The sequence below is a fragment of the Aedes aegypti genome, chromosome 3 (genome assembly GCF_002204515.2).
Source record: "Aedes aegypti strain LVP_AGWG chromosome 3, AaegL5.0 Primary Assembly, whole genome shotgun sequence".
NCBI lineage: Eukaryota > Metazoa > Arthropoda > Insecta > Diptera > Culicidae > Aedes > Aedes aegypti.
Genome location: NC_035109.1, coordinates 297,241,286 through 297,263,803, shown reverse-complemented (window position 1 = coordinate 297,263,803; position 22,518 = coordinate 297,241,286). Strand labels below are relative to the sequence as shown.

Genomic DNA, 22,518 nt, shown 5'->3' with positions numbered 1-22,518 from the left:
ATGCAAAAACATGGACAGAATATGTCATGATGAACAAATGAGAAAGAAATTATCGAATCTATTGCCCAGAAAACACGAAATTTACATTATACGTTATAAATTCCATAAACATAGTATGGAATGACCCACCCAAGTAACCACAAGCATTATAATATTGCACATATTGTACTTTATATCAAAAATACTGATGCGACATTGCTTTCATTCAACAAATTTTAAGAGCTGGCAGGCAAAAAGCATTATCGCTACATTAAAACGTATCAATGCACTAATGTTACTGTATGGATTGCTTGATGGCTTTATCGACGTTCATGCATTCGACTGTGAAGTGCCCTTTTCCATTTTTAAACTACTTTAATTGGTAGGCTTCACGATAAAGCAGCTGCTTTACATAAGCAATAATATAATGCTCCATGGTTACTTGGGCAGTTTATACGCCTAATCTTCAGTGCCATCACTACACTCACTCATCTCCATAAAAATATGTACAACAATTCACTATCAGTGGCTTTACCAAACCATTCGATTGTAATCACGCGTATAAGAATATCTTTACAGCGTCTTTACGATAATTTCATTTTTGTGCTGGTCATTGACTTCTCCTATGAACAAATTTCACTGTTTCACGAATGCGATTGTTGTTTATTTAACCGGCAAAAATATCTTACCATCCATAAATTATCCTCCTTAAGTATATTCATAACTTGAATATGTAGCTATAGGTAGTTCTGGTTTACAGCGGTACCATCAGATAGCGACACACAAAAACTTATACCCGAGCAAAACCTTCGTTTTCTTTTTAATAAGCAATGCGGTTCTCAAAGAAAAATGAATCCTGCAGACAAGCAACACTTCATCCAACACTCCGAGGAAGCCGTATAACGATTTCACACCTTGTAACGCCATAAGTCTGGGAAGAATTGTCGATTGGCATGCGATATTCTGTGGCTGAGTGTCATCACTTCGGAATGAAAATTCGCAGTCCTTTTTTTTCAAACATGTTTGTTTCATCTTTATTATAGAAAGCATCTGTTTTTAAGTTTCCGCCAATTAGAGTTGCAATGCTGTGCTACGTTTAGTAATTTCAATCAACTATATTTAAACGAACGTACGTCCAAGAATAATTTAAGTTTTATTTATATATTCGATAACATTAACCATAATATGTGTACTTTTTCTTACTTCGTTTGAGATAACATGCTTAGATTCCATCCTGTTCCCAGTGGACCTTGATGAAGTTGATCAATCCGTTGGTGGACGAATCGTGCGAGGTAGTCTTGTTCGAATCATTCAGATCGACTTCGATGGCCTTGGCCAGTTGTTTGCCCAGCTCGACGCCCCACTGGTCGAACGAGTTCACGTCCCAGATGACACCCTGGGTGAAGATCTTGTGTTCGTACATGGCAATCAGCGCTCCCAGCACGAATGGCGTGATCTTTTTCACTAGGATCGAATTGGTCGGGCGGTTTCCGGTGAAGACCTTGTGCGGCAGTAGCTGTTCTAGCTTTTCGCCGGACATGCCAGCACTTTCCAACTCGGCACGGGCCTGCTCTTCGGTTTTGCCCATCATCAACGCTTCCGTCTGGGCGAGATAGTTGGCCAGCAGAATCTTATGCATGCCACCATTCTCCACCGGGTTGTGGGTGAAGACCGGTGCGATGAAGTCACACGGAATCAGACGGGTGCCCTGCGAATGTTAAGGGGAAAAAATGGGAAATGAAGGGACGTTAGTGGAATTTTAATTTACTGCTCCCTTATCTTAAGATACATGTTAACACCTACTTAAGAACCTTTTATGAAATCACACAAACAAGACATTATATGCATCCATTTGGGGCATTTGCGTGGTGCTATCTTTAATATGGGTTATAGAGACCTTACAGGCCACAAACTTTCCTCGAGCAATTCATTCACATTTTACTCAGGTTTACTCTCCCTCTTTCAGTAAAGCAGGTACAGTACTGGTAAAAAAGTGCTCAACCGAAAAATTGTTAATGTCTCTTAAATTGTAATTTTAAACGAAAAGATAGAAACAAAGTTTATTCGAAGAAAATGAGTTGCTGTATGCTTACTCTTTTATGAAGAATTCAAATAAATTTTAAAATGTTTAGATAAGTGTTCGGTAGGTACCAATGAATGTTTATTAGCCAAATTAATCGTGACTGAAAATGGTGCTAAATCCGAGTATTAAAAAAAAACATGTGGAATAAACCTCAAATGCAAATCTGTTGGAAAGCATAAACCCCCCGTAATGTAGTAATAAATTTCAGTAATCTGGGCCCACTTTTGATTGCCAGTTGCATAAAAATTAAAAATATATTTTTTTTTCTTGTTGTGCATATGATGATTGTAAAATTTTCCATTGATTTGACATTAAAATTTTGGAAAAATGATGGTACGTAACGTGCTTTCGTCATTATTTTATGTGATTTAAAGTGACTTAACAAATCAATGATGAAACATTTTTGAATTTTTTAATACAGAGATCTTTCATAGGCTTGGTCACTATTTTCATGCAATTTTCTAAAAAGTTTCTGTTTTTAGAGGATGGCCTCTAAAGTAACTTTTATCCTCTTTCTGCTTGTACCATCATATTCTCTTCGCGACTGTTCCACAAGTTCTTCCGGAATCTCATCTCAGATTTCTAGAGGAAAAGCCTCATAAATTCTTATATTTCAAAAATTCCTCCAACTGATTCTTTGAGGAATTTCTCCAAAATTTAATTCAGGAAATTCTTTAGCATTCCAACGCAATCGCCTTCATTATTTCCACAGGGATTGCTCTGAAAACTGTACCACTATACCAAGAATTCCGTGATAACTTTTTCCACTAACTCTTCCATCACCAGCAGATCTTCCAAAGATTCCCACAGGAGTCTGAAGAAATTCGTTTAGGGATTTTTCCAGGAGGCATACAAGAGCTGAGTTTTCCAGACTTTTTTTTATACGGAGTTCTTCAAGAATTTATCCACAGTGTCTTCCAAGCATTGCTCTGCAGGGATTATTCCAGCATTTTTTTTATAAAATCTGTCAGGAATAATCTCAATAAATTAGAGCAGGGATTCCTCATAAAGTGCCTTTAAAAATTTCTCTAGGAACTTTTCTAGCATTTCATTCAGGAATCACTTCCAAGCATATTTTGAGTAATTTCTCCATGAGTTATTCAAACATTCATTTATGGCAGGGTTGTCAAATTTACGACCCGCGGCTTCAGTTTATGCGGCTCGCGCAGAGTTTGAAGACTCTTCTCACATCTGGCCCGTTGATTGTTCTATCAATTTAAAGTTAGAATATACCAAGTCCAATTGTTTCCTTTTTTCCATTTTTGTTTCAAGCTGATTTTCGACATAAATTTTAAATTTTGCATGTGAGTAAATTTTTGGAAGCTAAATTCTTCTTCATAGAATCGCAGCTTAAAGTTGAAGTTTCGCAGTTCGTAATATGAAAACACTTTTTTAACTACTTGGGTTATGAAAGGGGTCCGCGTGGTCTGTAGGGATTTGAATTCTAAACTTGTAACCAACTCAGTTATTGGGTCACCAAGTGGCTTGGTAGCTTAGTTGGTAAAGCGCTCGTCTAGCATACAAGAGTCCTGGGTTCAAATACCAGCCGAGCACGTAATTTTTTTTCATAATTTCACCCATAATTTGTCCATCTTTACCACGCGTAATGAGTTAATTAATTTAACTTCCTTAGATGTTGAGTTTAAGGCCGCACGGGACGTCATCATATTCACTAGACTGATGCAAATTTTGAAGTTTTTGCTCCCCTATGCTTAAACGGTGTCAATTATGATGAAAATCATCCTCTCAAAATTTGAAATGATTTGGAAGAAATTTGACTGTGCACACGCCATTTGAAGTTTATATGGAGATTACTATGGAAAACGCCAACCTTTTGTGTTCAGCCCTCTATCTCTTCGTCATAATATTTTATGGAAAAGTGAACACACTGTTCCCATGTAAAATCTTCCCAGCTACAACTTTGCCGAAGACCACATTTTGATTGGACGTAAGGATAATTTGTTATTCTAGATTCCAAAGTCTAAACCATGCTGAGATGATCATTCAATTACTTTCTGAGCAACACTGCTTTTTTGCTGTATAACATAGTAGCCTGGATTACTTTGATCTATACTACCCGCCAGGAGCACCAATGTTGCCTGCCGAACTGTTGGTGAAGCTTACTGAAGGCAAAACCACTTTATGATGATGAATAACAATTTTCCTTGACGTCCAATCAAAATGTGGTCTTCGGCAAAGTTGTAGCTGGTAGAATTTCACATGAGAAGAGTGTGTTCACTTTTCCATAAAATATTATGACGAAGAGATAGAGGGCTGAACACAAAAGTTTGGCGTTTTCCATAGTTATCTCCATATAAACTTCAAATGGCGTGTGCACAGTCAAATTTTTTCCAAATCATTTCAAATTTTGAGAAGATGCTTTTTACCATAATTGACATCGTTTAAGCATAGGGGAGCAAAAATTTCTAAATTTGCATCACTCTAATATTCACCCTATCAATTTGAAGAAGCAAATCTCAAGAACCACTCCATATATCGATGCGAAAAATGTATCACTATGATTCTATATATGTAGTGCACATCCCAATACATTTTCAGCTTCATCGGTTCACTAAAACTCGAGATTTGCTTTCACAAAGTTTTGATGATAATTGTTAGAGTGAGACAAAAGATAGGGAAAATAACACGGTCTCCCGTGTCTCCTTAAGGTGTTTGGGTCATATTGAGCCGGATTTGACCTAAAAAATTTTGTAGCCGTTTTTTAATCAAATATAAAGGTTTTGTACTCATAATTATCGTCATTGCTTATATTTTGTGAATCTAACATAAAATCTTGGTTTGGTTGGATTCAACCGCTCAGAACCGGTGTCAATTATTGGGAGCGAGATTTGGACATTTTTGCAAGAGTGTATATTTTAGTTTATTTGTTGCAAAATGTATTTGTTGTGAATTGTAAAACACAGTATTTGATGTAAAATGCATTGAAAATGGTATTCAATTAACTGGTTAGTTGTTCAGGGCACTACTAATTATCAAGTGGCTAATGGGCCAATTCCGGAGGCCGCTTCATTTTGTGCGGCCCGCGAAGAGCTTCAAAAATCTTCTTATATCTGGCCGCTTCACTGCTCTAGAACTAGATGTTTGAACATTCCAAGGCTGATACTTAAATTTTGTTTTGAGATACTTTATTTTGTAAATTCTCTTCAAGTTTTTTATCCATGCGAATTCGCTTAATTTCATAAATGGTTGAATATGTTCCATTTCAAAAAGTATTGTATTATCTGGATTAAAAATTTACGAGGAATCTCACCCACCAATAACATTCTTCACTATTATATGGACAAACCTGAATTCAAGTTCGAAAAAATGTTGTCGGCAAAAAGATAACAACTGAACGCTATCTTATTGAATTTCAAGATGGATTTTTAAAAACATTTGAGCATGAATTCTATACATGAGAAAGATTATAACCAATATTAGGCAGGTTAATAGCTTTTGAAGTTTAATACAGAATTCTCACATAAATTTCTCGGACAATTTAGGCAGGATTTTCTCAAAGAGCATTTTTTTCACAGAATGCTTTAGGAGTTCACGGAATGATGGCAAAATGATTATCACCGAATACTGGAATTAGTATGCAAAATTGTCTTGAGCTATCCTTAGTGAATTTTTTACAGAAATCTGAGTAGGACAGAATTCTTCAGATTCTAGATCAGGATTTTATAATAATTTTAGAGTGTTGTTTTGCGGAATATTAAGGACAATTTTCACAGAATCATACACTGGATTATCATAAAATCTAGGGCTTCAATCTTATAATATAATCTTCAATATTATTAAATTAATCAGAGTTTTCAAGCAATACTATATGAATTTTACGAAAATTTCTGATATAATTCAGAGAACGATTTTTATAAAATCCTGGACAACGATCTCACAGAACTGTGCGGAATTTTAAAAACAGTATATCACAATTCTCACAGAATTATCGAAATTATGACATAGGCAAATGTCTTTTCAAATTTCTCCAAAAGAAATTTTATTTTACCTCACTAAAATTTTTGAAATTGCCGCATTAAAAAAAGTTTGGCCCGCCGTACAATATTGTTTCTGAAATTTGGCCCGCGGTTCAAAAAGGTTGGGCAGTCCTGATCTAAGGCCACATCGGCCACTTAGTGGTTCCGTAACAGGTTCCGGGATTCCCGGAGAAGTGGTCAATTTGTTCATTTGATGCAACCATATCATGCGACACATCATTTTTTTTTCAGAATTTCATACAGAATTCATGAGGTATTCAATTAGTTAATTTAAGTAGTCAATGTTGGTTACCCTGCGGTTCCATAACAGGCTCCGGGATTCCCGAAAATGTGACCAGTTCTTACATTCGATAGAACTGAGCCATGTGGCACATCAAAATATTTAAAAATCAAAATATTTAAAAATATAGTCATCTCTAGAGAAATTACTGGATGAATTCTTGAAGATATCCTTAACGAAAGTCTTGGAAGAAATCCTGAGAAACTCAATGAAATAATCACATGTTAAATTACTGATGAACTTAGAATGTTCTGGAAAAACTTTGGAGGAAATCTTGATGGATTCTTCAATTTTTAAAGGTATGTCGAACGAAATTTTTGAAGCAATTTATTAGAAAGCCCGTCAAAAATACTAAATAAGTGTGTTTAGGGCCCATTCACCAATTTCATAACGCTGAAGAGGGTGGGTGAATGTCGTCACGTTACAATTCATACAAAATTTGAAAAACATTCCTACAAAAAGCGTTACGAAGGGTTTGGTGGGTGTCAAAAATGGCCATTTTTGGCGTTATGAAATTTGTGAACAAACCTTTACAACATTATTTCTTCTATTTAACACACAGTCAAACAGACATAACAGCTAGAAAAAAAATCTGAACAACATAGGCACGCGAACTTTAACGCCCAATGCTTAACAACTGTGTTTGGCCAACCGATAACTAGGTGGCGGTAGTTCGCAAACGTTAAACTCGAACAAAAGCATTACGAGCGCTATGGGTGAGCCAAATAGTAGAATTGAACGATATTTTACTGTACGATGAAAGAAATTCAAGGGTTAAGTTTGTTTGTCTGTGTTTTATATGTTTCAACAACTAAGACAAAGCTCGAAAAGTGTTTAAACAGACTTATCACTAAGTTAACAAACTTAGATTATTGATTCAGCGTATTCCGCACTCTGGGTTCCACTCTGAACTTTCAACTTTCGAAACCTAATCACTACTTACATCGCTCTATTATATGGAGATACGACGTAAGCCCGAATCAAAACAAAGTACTACTTGCATCGACCTTACAATGGTGCAACATGGTCGTAATTAACTGAAGAAACGAGTGAATAATTTAGTCATTAAGATTTTGTGAGAAAATGATACAAAATCCGACTGGTGGAATGCGAGCTCATTGCATGTAAAAATGTATGGATGCACACAAAAAATATGTCCAAAAGTGTAAGTGTATTCAGAAATAACTGCCCATAACTGCATAACAGTCACATTCGACATTTTTGACAAATTGGAGTTAATACCATGGAGAGTCATCAAATGATAAATACTTCCGAACAACTTACTGAAATCTGTGAGATTGTTCTAGAAAATTCGAAATAAATACCAAGTTGTTTTGTCACATTGGTAATTATAACCGCAAAACAGTCACATTGAGATTATAAATGAGTCTCGTAATGTAATAGCAATGAAATTTCTATCAGAATTATTTTCTGACAATTCACCTAGTATGCGATATGAGTTGTACAAAATATCAGCCTTAAATAACCACTTTTGAATTGCTGGTAATTTTTAGAAATGTTAGTTACTTCCCATACTGCCATAAAATGCACACTTCGTATTCCATTAAACTCAATGCCTACTTTTGTCGAATGTTACAAATATGCAGTTATGGGCAGATAAGGTTTTGATTATTTACAATTTGTTTTGTAAGAAAGCTAATTACGTCGATTTGAAAAAGGAAATAAGGATTCAAGTTTGTCCCGTGTTTTCAGCAATTTGTAACACATCAAACTTCAAATGCAACTTTAGAACGAGTACCGTAGTTCGGGGTGTAGTTGATCAGCGGGGAGAAGTTGATCATTCCTGTACCCACATGTTTAGACTGTTATAAAATCTATGACCCGATTTTAATTATCACAATTTCTGAGTTGTGGCATTACCTGATAGCTACTCTTGATTTTCAAAAATTCGGTTTGGCATTCAAGGTAATTATTTCATGGAAAAACAGATTTTTTATGAAATGTTTGATGAACTGTTAAAGGGTTCTTCTCCAAACAATCGACTATTTCCACGGCTATACAAAGCTACAATTTTAATAAACTGTTTCATACATTCCAGATATGTTCTGTGTACCCAGTTTTGAATTTGTATTGAGGATACAAATTCTTTTATTAGAGAAAAAGTGATCTTTTTACAAGAGGGTTGCTTATTTTAAAGAAAATTGCCTACCTTTAGGCGTTTGATGTGGTGTAATCTGTAATTCACAACTTTCAATTAAAAAATTAACCGATTTATCAATAAGTTGTAAGATTTTTGAGTCGTGATTCAGATTCAGAGACCCCAAATTTAGTGAATAGCATACTTCTTTATTTAAGGAAACCTATCGCAGTAGTTGATCAACTTCACCCCAGAATCAAAAACACCACTTTTTGATATCCAAAAAATGTTTTTGTTATTATGATAATAATTCGTTATAATTTCGTTTATATAATTCATTAAACATTCAACCAGTACAGGTTTTAAAAATATTTGGATGATAATACATGCATCCCGCTAGGAATTATAGCACAGAATCGCTCAAAAGTGATCAACTTCCCCCCAGTTTACGGTACCTGCATAGGTTCGGGCACTCAGAATCTTCTGCGTGCCCCAATTGTGCTGGTGTGGAGGAAACAGCGGAGCATGTCATGTTCGATTGCCCCCGTTTCATTGTTTTGAGAGATCGCATGCTCGATACATGCGGAGGGGACATGTTCCTCGATAATATAATAGAGTTATATAATATAATGCGTGCGGATACCGAGTGCTGGAATGCAGTAACTACGGCTGTCACTCACATTATGTTAGAATTGCAGCGCCTATGGCGCGCCGACAAAGAGTTGGTTGCAGAGGATTACCCCTGCTGAGGCTGGTCCCTTGTAACATTGTTTAAGTCGGCTAGGAGAAGCAGTTTACCTAGGCTACTTCTGCTACATGTGTTGTGGTTCCGGGGAGATAAGGGTAATGTCGATGCACTGTACACCACTTGAGCAATTCAACAAGAATTGTTAAAGTACAGTGCATGGGCTGGTTTTAGTGGGTCGTCGTTGGTGCGGCATCCCCACGCTCCCAGAGTTACCTTCTCAGGGGGTCTGTTTGCAGATTCCCCCCCTTGTAAAAAAAATGTTACTTTAAGAAAAGACAAAAATAAAAAACAAAAACCAAAAAGAGAATCATTACACAATGAATCTATGCACTCTTTTACGTATTCGAACTCTTTGAGCAGAACCTCAATAAAGAGGATCAAAAATGTAGATTTGAGTATTGTATCTTTGGCGGATGTACCTATATTAGGACGGAATTAAAAGGTACAAAACTCGTATTTATGCAGTTATATCAATACATTTAAAGGGGTACTTTTTTCTGCGTCGCCGGAGGAGAAGTTACTTTTTCTCGGTTTCACATTTTGCTGGGCAAAGCTTTGCGAAAGCCAAAGCCTAATAATTCGTTTTCGCACGTTGTCGGAGTGATATTAGTCGGGAGTCGAGGATGGATTACCAACTGGTGAGCTCGTTTCATGTTTGTGATTACACAAATTTGTATTGTTCCTCTTCTTCTTAGCATTAGCGTCCTCACTGGGACAGAGCCTGCTTCTCAGCTTAGTGTTCTTATGAGCACTTCCACAGTTATTAACTGAGAGCTTTCTTTACCGAAGTTGGAATTTTCGCATTCGTATATCGTGTGGCAGGTACGAGATACTCTATGCCCAGGGAAGTCAAGGAAATTTCCATTACGAAAAGATCCTGGACCGACCGGGATTCGAACTCAGACACCTTCCACATGGCTTTGCTTTGTAGCCGCGGACTTTAACCACTCGGCTAAGGAAGGTCCCTAAATTTGTATTGTAATAATGTTTTATTTATTTAATCGTTGAACAAACTTTGGAGGGTTCGTCACTATAAGTGTCAGCATACGCCCTTATTCCTGTTTTATAAAAAATGTTATACATACATGTACCTATTCTTTGATTTATTTTGCGCAATTACTAAAAATGACCTTCGAATAGTTCGAAATTAAGAATGTCAACTGATAGATACCATTTTAAATTAAGGCTACATGAATCGCATGACTTACCAAGGCGAATACTGATAATGTAGTTTTTGAACCCTCCCACTAACACTAACTCCTTCATATGAAAACCATGCAGAAGCAGAGGTGATCTCGGTCTCTTGTAACCATTGGTGTAACTCTAACATTCCTTCACTTCCCCTATGGTCGTAAGAACATGGCCGGCGCCGTTATGGACATTACTAAGTTTGGAGATCTTGAAATTGTACAATGAATAGCAGTAGTATACTTCCAAGCTGCATCTGTTGGTTCCCTGTACAATTTTGATTATTCCGGTCAATCACGGAGTAGCAACTACGAATTTTACAGTCATCAATGCTTATGCTTGCTATATAACAATATATTTGAAGGTTTATCAAAAGTATAAACCACCTTCGATTTAATTCTTCATAATATAACTAATTATTCATATAAGTTGATAAGGACTTCTCAAAACAAACTTTGCTTCTAACTTTTTTTTGAAACTGGCAATTTGCCAGAAACCAAATATTTTCGGATTGGGACCTTTTTTCCTACAAGTACTGTAGGTACTCAGCGGCTATGTAAGGGCAAACAAACATTTCAATTCATTACAGCTACAGGACAGGGGCACGCGATAATCATCGCGCGAGCTAGTGGCTGTTTAAATTAACATACCACCATTGGAAACTTCCACCTCTAATCACCCACCCATAAAGTCATATTTCTGTCAGCCAAGGCATTCCGAGTCCTTAAAATGTAAAAATTCCTTCACCTGGTAACCGGGCAAGTTTTCCATGTTAATCACGTGGCCACATCGTCTGACTGACTGACTGACTTGAATGTGGAATGTAGTGACCGATGTGGGGGAGGTGTGATTCCGATAATGTATCACACTTTTGCACGCTTGGCCCTGGCAAATTCTTGGCGGGTACCAACCGTAATGACCGCCTGCGATTGCCACTATTCCTGAGCAGTAGGGTGCGGCTTGTTGTTTTGAAAGCTATCAAACTTTTCAAATTTCGAAATCAAAACCAAATTTAATTTTAGACAAATTCAACCTTCAAGTAGCTTACGCCACCTTTAAATATTAACATTTTTGACTCAAGCTTTGAGGGTTCTCTTTTTACGTGATTTGAATTCAGTAGAGCATACGACCTTTTTGTTTTAAGGACATTTGAAATATAAGCCGCACCCTACCGAGCCTCGAGAGGTGATTAAAGCTAAAGGCATTCCCTCCTCCTCAGCCAGGGCACATTAGAGGATGATGACGCGATGTAAAATATGGTCTTGGACCTAACCGGCCGGGGTGCTGTAACTCTCCTTAACTGTAGCCGTTCTTGTTTAAACAGTGACGGATTGCGAGGAACGATAAAGAAGTGTGCTTATAGCATTGGGGTGTCCGTACCGAGTTGTAGCATGAAATGGAACTATAAATGTAATCAGAAGTCAAATTCTGGCCGGTGGCCAGCAGTCCAAAAGGTCAGCCATTTACATTTCACTTGTTTCGGTGGTTAAATCACCGCAATCAAATGCCTCGTTTGAATTTTGATCATGTAAGCGGGAGTAGATTTGTATCGTACTAACAAGATTCGAATGAAAAGTATTATACATTAGGCTGGAAATATACAGCTTTTTTTGGAACGGAAAAAGTAACAATTTTGATCCTAGCATACTTATGTTATTATGGTTGAATACATTATCGATTTTATTTCTATAAACAAACATGTTTGTTAGTTTTTTGCTGTTTTTACCTAATATAGTGTTACCGCGATATATAATGCAACATCACTTTAAGGACGTTGACGAAATAAAATTTTTAATTTTAGGCCATTTTAACTTAACAATCATTATATTGTAATCTTTTATACTGATGTCGTGTCGTTTAGTGTTAACTACAAAAAACGGATCGACAGTTCCTTCTAAATTGAAACCTTATGTTGGGAATTTGCCAACTTTCCACGGCGCGGGTGTGATTTCCGAACAAATAATACCAGAACGACCGGAAACGTGGGGTTTACGTTCTTAATTGGGTTATTATTTTATTCCTGTAATGGAGTTATGCAGAGCATCTTTGTTAGTTCAATACATAATTGGCTTTCTCATAGTTTCTTAGCTTAGTATTAATTAACAATAGTAAATTTTAGCCATTTCACTTACGTTTAGTCCCGTAGTGCGATACTTGCGAGTGATCAAATTACCAATGGTCAGGCGAGATGTGTAGTCTCACTGTAATAGCTGGACTTACTGCAACTTTCCGTACTTAATTCCGTTAATCGTACTAGAATAATTTAGATTTAGGTATTGTAATTGTAATTTAGCAAACAAATTTACCTTTTGCATGAAGGTTTGGGGTGTAAGTAGATTTTAGGTTATAACTAATTCACTTTGCATGAGCCAGAACTGTAGGAAATATGTAGCGTATTTATGATTCACATGCTCGTAATTTAAGAGAGGAAATATTACCTTGTAAAGCTTGCACAAATAGCAAATTCTATGTACAAGCAACTAAATTTAAGAGTTGATTTTAATCACTTTTAGACACAGTAAACTAATTCAGCATGTAGTACTATTGTTAGATACTTTCATAATAAACTATTGCTTTCTCTCCTCTCCCATTGAATTGCCACGGTTGACCAACGTCCTGGGCAGTGAAGGTCTGTACATTACCTGGATGCAGTGGTGTGTGAAGTGTGACCTATTGGATGAGCAAATGCGCATCTACGCCAGGGGCGTACTCAACACCTTATTAGGAACCAGGAACCTTACTTCTTCCCTTTCTTTTCTTCTTCTATTAACTTTCTACCCCACAATCAGTTGATTCGTAAATTTAGCATAAAAAACTTGTTTACTCTGTTCTCGTTAAATGTAGACTATGATTGCTCCCGAAAAGATTTCCGTAATTGAATGCGAAACTTTACAGTAAAACTTTATGTTGTATGTAAATTTTGTAGAAAATGTAATTTTGAACAACGTTGCAATTACATGAGATTAATTTCAAAGTGATCCAAAAAATCAGTTGTACTTTACTCTAATATTGCGTGCTTATAATCCTTGTCTTGTAATGTGGAAAGAAAACTTTAGTGAACAATTTTTAATTCATAGGATTATCTCATGGCGTTGATTGGATAAAAATACTTCAAACGGCATTTGAAAAACTACATGAAGCAACTTTTAAAACAAAAACGGTGACGTCCTCTTTTATAAATTTATGGTCATATTATAACATTGGGATAAATTTATAATCAGTTTTTATGTTGAGAAAATCCTTTTCGAAAATATATTTATAAATTTAAAATTTGCCTGTAACTCACAACATTTTTAAATTACCTGCATGCTGTCTTCAGCACAGTTGTAAGTTTTCACTAATGCGGGTCTACTCAAGTATAGAATATAATGTACCCACTAGACCATTTCACAAGAATCGAAATGTCTGGGATTCAACCAGTCACAACTTCCAGTTCTCAACCAGTTCTCGACTTCCGATCTTAAGGATCAGAGTTCAATTATGGTTCTTTTTTGAGTGAAACTCATGTTTTTTATATGCAGCAGAGAAAAAGGACTAAAGGCACAAATCAGTACTTGAGCATTTTTCTTCTTTCCCTTTGGAGTGGGAGATTTTCGTGAGTCCTATTAATAAGACTCAGCCACAAGATGCACTTTTGAACAAACAATCGTGATGACATTTTTTGGCCTCAAGTCATTTGGTCCATGGCAAAAACATCACTCTAAACGAACTCCTGTAATCAAACTCTTCATTACAATGTTCTCAAAAGTCGTAAAGTACTAATCATACCTTCAATTAGTGGTATTTATTTTGATTTTCGGTTTTCCAAATTCTCGTTAGAATTTTTTGAATTAAAAAATAGCCAAAAAACACAAATTCGACTTAAGGCACCTCCTAATCTTCTCCAAATTGGATGAAAATTTGTCTGGTAGTTTGTTTTAGTATTGCAATTAGGACTAAGGGGTGACTGGTTGAATCCCAGACATTTAGATTTTTGTGAAATGGTCTAGTACCCACCTTGGTTTTAACTAGATCTACAACATTTGAATACAAAGCTAATGAAATGATGAAATGTAATGCAAAATGAATCAGGTCAATATGAGCGGCACTTTAACATTATATTTGTATTTTTCTGTGACTTAGGAGCTCTAACTTTTAACTTGTTCGTCTTAGCATGAGTATGTCAACATTAGGGCTACATAAAATTTAGGGTGTTTGATAAAATTTATAAATTTTGGAGCACCCCTTAATGCCCCTATTGGTGATGCCTGCGAGGGAGAAACCGATACGTTTATGCACGTCAAGGAGAGCCCATATACTCCTGTCACGAACTGTCACTGTGAGCCGGGATCTCAAACAATGGACAATCATGATAAAAGCGCGCAATTAAACAAAACATATGTTTGCATTTCATCAAATGTACCAAAGAATCGATTGTGAATCTATTCATGCTTACTCAAAAGTAATGTCACGATAGCACCTTTTATTCTGATTGAATATAAAGTATTCAAATACGCATCATTTTACTTTTTCCATTAAAAACGAAAATGAAATGCAGAGAAAGCTTTGGCCCTTTTTCCATGTTTGTCTGGGAAGATCGAAGGTACACAACGAAAGAAAACTAGCGATTTTCATCAAGTCTGCCTTGATTATCGTTGACAAGGTGGAGCACGGTGTACTATATTAAGAAGGTGATATATTCCGAAAACTGACAACTACTTGACGACGTCATCCCTATCCATCTCGGACAAATTTGCGAAAAAATGATCTAGTGGTCCGGAAGGTATAGGTACGTGTGTGTATCTGTGCCTCCCTCCCAGGGTGATACCATACCATAAAAACTCGTTTATTCATACAAATCTCATCACACTCGTACTACACGATGGATGAATTCGTCTGATTGATGAGTTTCCTCGCACTAAACCCTAGTTTTAGAGTTCATTTGTACATTTAGTTTCGTTCCGTATACACGTACAAAGCAAGTCGAATCAATCGGGAGGAGCTGTCAAATCAACAATAGTTATCATACATGAACTCGCATAAGATAACAGATGAGTTCACAAGAGAATTAATACATTCGCAATGTATGCTATTTTTCATCATTCAAAATTTATTTCTAACGAACGCATAAGGCCTTTTCGCGACATCTTATACATGAAGCTTTGAAAATATAAGCATCGTTCAACGCAAAAGGTGATTTCGTTCGTACATCTTGCTTGTCGGGGACCCCGCCTACACTTATACGATGTATTTGGTAGGATCGTTCCTTATCGAAAAACATGGGAGTTTCTATTCGCAGATATGAGTTCGCTTAACTAATAAGACGGGGTTGGTGGTCTAATGGTTTGGCTTCATAAGCAGAAGGTCATGGGTTCAATCCCTGGCCCGTCCCTTTCCTCGTATTTGTAGTTGTATCTTTCACTTGCTACTATCTACCACTCTTAATATATCAAAGTTGATGTATCTATCCCAGTTCATAGCATTTGCTAGAACCCGAGACGGACAGAAATAAACCGTTTCCCTACGCTTCCATTCGTTCATCATTATAGCATGCCTTCCTTTACGCCTGATACATAGGCAGTCTGCAAACCAAACCAGCAAGCTTCTCTGCCATGAAAATTACCTCACCCTTTCACCCTTCCCACATGAACTGGCGTTGACGCAGTGGTATATACGGTCGACCGTGGGAGCCAGTTGAATGCATCACCTTCCTCTTCCCCTCATTGGTCTGCATTCTGACGTGGCAGGCACCATTGTTGCCTAAAAATAGAAGATCACCAGCACTTATACACTGAGGGTGCCTGTTAATCCCAAGCAGTCATCTGGTTGGTTCCTTGTGTAAGTGCAGCTGATCTGACGATACTGGAGTAGCAACCACGGGCGGCCAATCAAGCTGAAACCGCTGAAAATGAAACAAAAAATATCACTATAGAAATTTTAAAATATAGAATTTCAAATTTCTATAGTGATATTTTTTGTTTCATATTTCTCCAAAATATTGTAGGAAAGTTGTACAGTGCTGTTCTGAATAATAGCAGCGCATGTCGATTTTCATACAAAATGCTCAACTTTGACATGCTGTAGTTTTGTTCCCTTTCAAGCAATCGAGCTGAAATTTTCTCCACAGAACTACAAATATGATCAATTTTGTAACTACAAAATTTCAGTTTTTTCTGAGTCCCTGCCGAAAAGTGAGACACTAGGTGAAATTTTTCGAAAAAATAGCAGGTTTTCATTTTAAAATTTTTCTTCTACAAATATTTTAAACATTTTCGGTTTAGATGTAGGTTTGATAAGTAGGAGGAGATTGTTCCAATGGTAAGTGATATACAATTTAAAACTATAATGTCAAGCCGAAATTCAAATTTTTAAAACTGCTATTTTTTCGAACAATTTCACCTAGTATCTCACTTTCCGGCAGGGACTTAGAAAATTTTGAAATTTTGTGTTTACAAAATTGGGCATATTTGTAGTTCTGTGGAGAAAATTTCAACTCGATTGCTTGAAAGGGAACAAAACTACAGCATGTCAAAGTTGAGCATTTTGTATGAAAATCGACATGCGCTGCTATTATTCAGAACAGCACTGTAGATCTTTGCTGTAGGCATAACGCAGAAAAGTTTAAAATCTTGTAACTCACAAATGTTGTAAATTTCGGGTTTTTTTTAAGTATATTTTTGAAGTGAACTTCCTAAATTTACAAAAATGACGTTGTCACAGTTTTTGCAGCAAAAGTTGCGTAATGTACGGCCTTTCGTATGCCACTAAAAGAAAAAAAAAATCAAACCAACTCCATCAGTTATGAACATCTAAAAATTTCATATTTTTTCACTTAAATTTGCTTATAATTTATAAACTACAAGAATTACAAACTTGCAATATTCAGCAAAAATGTGTATCATTACTTCCTCTACAACTCTTCTGAAAAGTCACGTCAACATGGAAACAACAAAGTTAGACAAAAACAGCTGATTTTTCGGGTCTACCCTAAGTTAAAAGTTTCAGAATCAATTTACTTAGCTTAAATAAAAGCTAGATCAAAAGTGTCTTCGACAACGTTGTTCATAAACACATTTCCTAAATGTTCGCAGAAGAGCGTGGCCACAAATTTCCTCAAACAAAAAAGTTTGAGCCCAAATTTTTACTTAAATAAGGGCCACCCTATTCAACTTTCTTATTAGAGGATGCTCAATTACGAACATCTTTTCTGAAGCCATCATCCGTCTAAAATCGATGAGAACAGGGAAAACACTTTTTTCTGGTCTGGTCTGGCCAAATTGTCGGTTCGGACCATTGTGCCTTGATTACTTGGAGTGGAACATTAACTAAAAGATATATTAGTGAAATAATCCTTAAATCCATTGTAAAAAAGTTTCCTAAGTAAAAGGCCGCCATAAGACTGTGGCCCCGGGCCCCACATTTGTAAATCCGGCCCTGGCCATGCGCCCCTCGACGCCTTGATGTGGGGTGATGATAAAAATGATACATAAAGCGGTCGTATTGTCGTAATCGTTCCATCGTAAGGCAAAATGTATGAATTTCGATAGTCCAGTTCGCTGCGTGTTTGTATCTCTATTGTAGGTTTATCTAAAAAATAAATGTATGAAACTCAAATATTATCTAATAAAAAGCTTTTTTACAATTTCTCATCGTAATAGGCTGATTTTCATCACGCCAATCTGTCACGAAACGGCCTACTTTCCTGCACTGAAGTATGCAGTGCGGGAATAGTCATTACGCAAATGAAACCAGTGTTGTAATGATTCATTACGCAACTCTTTCTCATTACGCAACTGATTTGAATTGCGTAATGAATCATAACACAACATTTTTTAAAAAAATATAGAATAATGGTGAATGCATTCCGATATAACTTCTGATACCCTCAAGTGGTCTTCTATGAAATTTCAAAAAATGTTGTACGTAACTCGTTGCAGAACTCGGTTTTACACTTTACAGCACTCGTCGTAATTAGTAGGACTCGGCAAGCCTCGTAAAATAAATTTACGACTCGTGCTGTAAAAATCTTCGTTCTGCGTTTTCTAATATAATTTCACATTTATCTCCAACGGGATGATATCAAGTGGGTATCGAAGAAGGTTGATAGATTACTATTTTCAATCGATTTGGAACGCATTTGAGGTTTTGTGCGACCTTTGTATAAACGCACACCACTGTGCGGCGCTGATGTGCAACTGAAATGAAGTGCCATTGCAATACATGTTTTGCTGTGTACGCGGTTCCCAACTCTCTTTAAGTTTGTAAGGAAAAAAAGATCAAAGTGAGACAGAAATAAATTTAAAGTGAACCTTTTGATTGTACAAGTAATTGAGCTTTGCCTCATGAAAGTTTTTTTTTCTGTTTTATTAAGTCAAAACATTTCTAATTCCAAATTCAATATAGCACGGAATCCTGAAAGGAACAAGAGACAACGAACGAAACTTCGAAGTGCAATTTTTACTTCAAATTTCATTCGCCTAATGTTTCTTTAGGGTCGGTGTTCCCTTTGTAGACAGTTCCCTATAGTCGCACTAGTGGCTTTTCACGGCCGTTAGGCTATAAATCATCGCAAAATATTTTTTAACATGAAGGTCAGCAGCTATTTATCTAAGTACAATTGATACACAGATCGATTTTGTTCAAAAAATGATTTTGCTTAAAATTCCTTGCACCTATAGTAAACCTATTGTTCCTATAGTAGCACTACTAAAAGAAACTATTTTTTATTTAACAAAATTATTGATGAATTAAGTTTTTTTCACATCAAACGAAAGCTTTTGATCCACACTTCAAAGGAGAAAATTCAAAGTTTTGTAAAAATACGGTTTTTAAACTTTACCCACGCCGTGAAGCTAGTGCTACTATAGGACCAGAAATTAGAAATATGCTTCTATAGGCACATGTGTTCCTATAGTGGCACAAGCGATAATAAATACAAGAATATGGGTTTTCGTAGTTTTCATATTTTTTTCCACAAAGCCAAGATAAAAAGCTTTCAGATGATGTAAAAGTTATGCCGCTAGCTTTATTTTTCAATTTTATACGAATATTTGTTCTTAGCTATGCGGCTATTGGTATATCGTCCCTAGTACCTTTGAGAAATTAAGTGTGTCAGCATAATAGTCATCTTTGAACTGGAGGGTGTTTTACCTTAAACCATACCCTGTCGGAATCAACAGCTGACACATAATTTGTTATTGGTTTCAATCATTTACAAAATATTGCATTGTGTAAAATCATCGATTCTATCAATCACGTCACAGCACCTTCAGACGCTTATTAAAATGCAAAAAAAATAAGTGCAGCTATCATTGTATATACCACATTCACCGACCATCTCACAGCTGTTTCAAACCTCTATCACGCAAGCAAAGCAATTGATTATGAAATTCTTCCCGTTTTTTTTTTGCGCGCACATGCATTCGCCTACATCACTGGGCAACACACTTCACGGTTATGCACGTCCCCTATCGCACTCACCTGATGAATCAGCTGGTAGAACGCATGCTGTCCGTTGGTGCCGGGTTCTCCCCACACGATTGGACCAGTGTTGAAGTTCACTCGCTTTCCGGCCTTGGTCACACCCTTGCCGTTACTTTCCATATCGCCCTGCTGGAAGTAGGCGGCAAAGCGGTGCAAATACTGATCGTAGGGCAGTAGGGCGTGTGTCTCCGCTCCGTAGAAATTCGAGTACCAAATGCCCATCAGGGCCAAAATGACCGGAGCCTATTGGGGAAAGATAACGAAAATGTCGAAGATATTAATCAATTACTCAGAACAGAACAGAATAACTTTCACCGATCTCACTTACATTTTCATTCAAAGGAGCATTCAGGAAATGGTTGTCCATGTAGTGGGCACCGTCCAGCAGCTTTTCGAAGTTGTCGAATCCGATGGCCAGCGAAATGGACAGTCCGATGGCGGACCAGAGCGAGTAACGTCCACCAACCCAGTCCCAGAATTCGAACATGTTCTTGGTGTTGATGCCGAAGGCAGCGACCTTCTCCTTATTGGTGGACAGGGCGACAAAGTGTTTGGCCACATGCTCCTGCTCACCGCAGCGCTCCAAGAACCACCGCTTGGCGGCAGTGGCATTGGTGATGGTTTCCTGAGTGGTAAACGTCTTAGAAGCAATAATGAACAGAGTCGTTTCTGGGTCCAGCTTCTTCAAGGTTTCCGCAATATGAGTACCATCGACGTTGGATACGAAATGAGAACGAATACCGGTGTTGTAGGCCTTCAGAGCCTCCGAGACCATCAGTGGACCCAAATCCGAACCACCGATACCGATGTTGACCACATCGCTGATTTTCTTATTGGTATAGCCGCGCCATACTCCATTCAGAACCTGTTCGGTAAACTCCTTCATGTGCTCCAGAACGCCATTGACTTCAGGCATTACATCCTTACCATCAACCATGATCGGTTTATTTGAACGATTTCTCAGCGCAATATGCAGCACCGCTCGGTTCTCGGTGATATTGATACGTTCGCCGTTGAACATATCGTTACGGGTTTTGACCACATCTCGCGATTCGGCCAGCTCCAGCAGCATGTTCCAGGCCTCGTCGGTGATACGGTTCTTGGAGTAATCCAGCAAAATTTCCCCATCCTTAGGCGTGTTCAGTTTTAGGCTGAAATCAATAGATATAAGAGACACATGTTGAAGCTATTTTTAGCATCCTGGCAAGTTCATTCACTTTCACTGGATAACTATGTGAGGGTCAAATGCAACAGCAACCAACGCTGCTTCTACACGGTTGACCGACTGCACGACAGCACTCATTGATGGTAGCCAATTTAATGCATCGAGAAAAAAATGAAAATGCTCCAAAGAAAATTGAAAATTGTTTCATAATAAAAGCATTTATTCACCATTACAACTTGTGACTTGTTCAATAGCATATTTTTATATACAAGATGTATATTGAAATAATTTACTTGACTTACACTGTAAATAAAAAAAAATCGTGGTTTCACCGGTACCACTAACGTAATTTATGGAGCGTTTATTTATGTAACATGATATAATATGGTAAAAGCTTCATATATCATGGAGCAATTTCTAATTTTCCATAAAGCATTTTCTTTTTCTTATAGGTCATAGGTTTCCTAGTCACAAAAACCTTTTGCCATTCATCGACTGTATAGCAAGCAAACTCACCTGAACTTATCGAAACGAATATCGTCCTCTTGGAAAATCTTCTTAATGTTAATCGAAGCACCATGCTCCTTATAATATTGCTGGATCTGCTGGTAGACAGAGTCTTCGGATAATAGCACCTTGTTGGACATCTTGCAGCACTATACGATTTCGGCTTTCAAACGACACCACACACAAAAGACGACTAGGTCACAGTGACCAACCGATTTGTAATACCACTTTGCACCACTTGTCTATCGCCAACAAAAGCGAGGGGATTCAATTTGCACTGCGAGGAATCCGTGCGTATCCTTGAAGAGTTACCCTAAGACTGACTGGACTCAGATGTAGGTTTCCAGAAGGGATCTAGCGCCAAAACTCTGGTGGTGGTCACCAGTGGATCTTTCTCTGTGGAATGAAGTTGCCGAATAACTGCTTGGGAGGCACCTCCGGTTGCGACAACTTTGGGCTGGTAAATACGGACAGTGTTTCTTCAATGTCAAATGAATAACACGCATCGCTCGCGAAAAATACGCGAGAGAGCAGCGGCGAGAGAAACGCGCGGTTGATACGGCTGATATATCTGTATGGGGGAAGCCAACCGATGGCAGACCGCGATGTGATACGTGAAATTGAAGTATTTTGGTTGGCTTTTATGTGCAGAATATGATAGAGTTTGAAGCAATGCTCTACTATAGGATTGAATTAAATTTGCGCACGTTCGTCCACGGAGCTCGATTATCACTAAATTATAGGAACGATTTTCGCAGAATACTAAGCAAGATGCTCTGTAGCATTTATATTTGTTATCAATTCCTCACGAAAAACTTTTTTCTACTGACCTTTTTCTTATGTCTTACGAGAATTTATCTAGAGATTTCTTCTGGAATACTTCCTCCAGAAATCAGTCCTGTGTGACTATACTTCTCCACTTCCCAGCAATATGCTCAGAAATATCGTCAGAGATTTTTAACGGGATGATTAGAAAATTTTATTCCAGAATTTGGTCCAGGGAATCCTTG

The 22,518-nt window shown here is 37.3% G+C and overlaps 1 protein-coding gene across 1 annotated transcript; it reads right to left on the bottom strand.

Moving 5' to 3' along the window:
- Positions 1-985: 985 nt before the first annotated feature.
- Positions 986-21,991, bottom strand: LOC5577095 (glucose-6-phosphate isomerase). Its single transcript, XM_001663130.2, has 4 exons — positions 21,518-21,991; positions 20,165-20,987; positions 19,834-20,079; positions 986-1,687 (listed from the first exon to the last, which is right to left on the bottom strand). The coding sequence occupies exons 1-4, from the start codon at positions 21,646-21,648 to the stop codon at positions 1,202-1,204; spliced, it is 1,686 nt and encodes a 561-aa protein (XP_001663180.1). The 5' UTR covers positions 21,649-21,991; the 3' UTR covers positions 986-1,201.
- Positions 21,992-22,518: the final 527 nt, after the last annotated feature.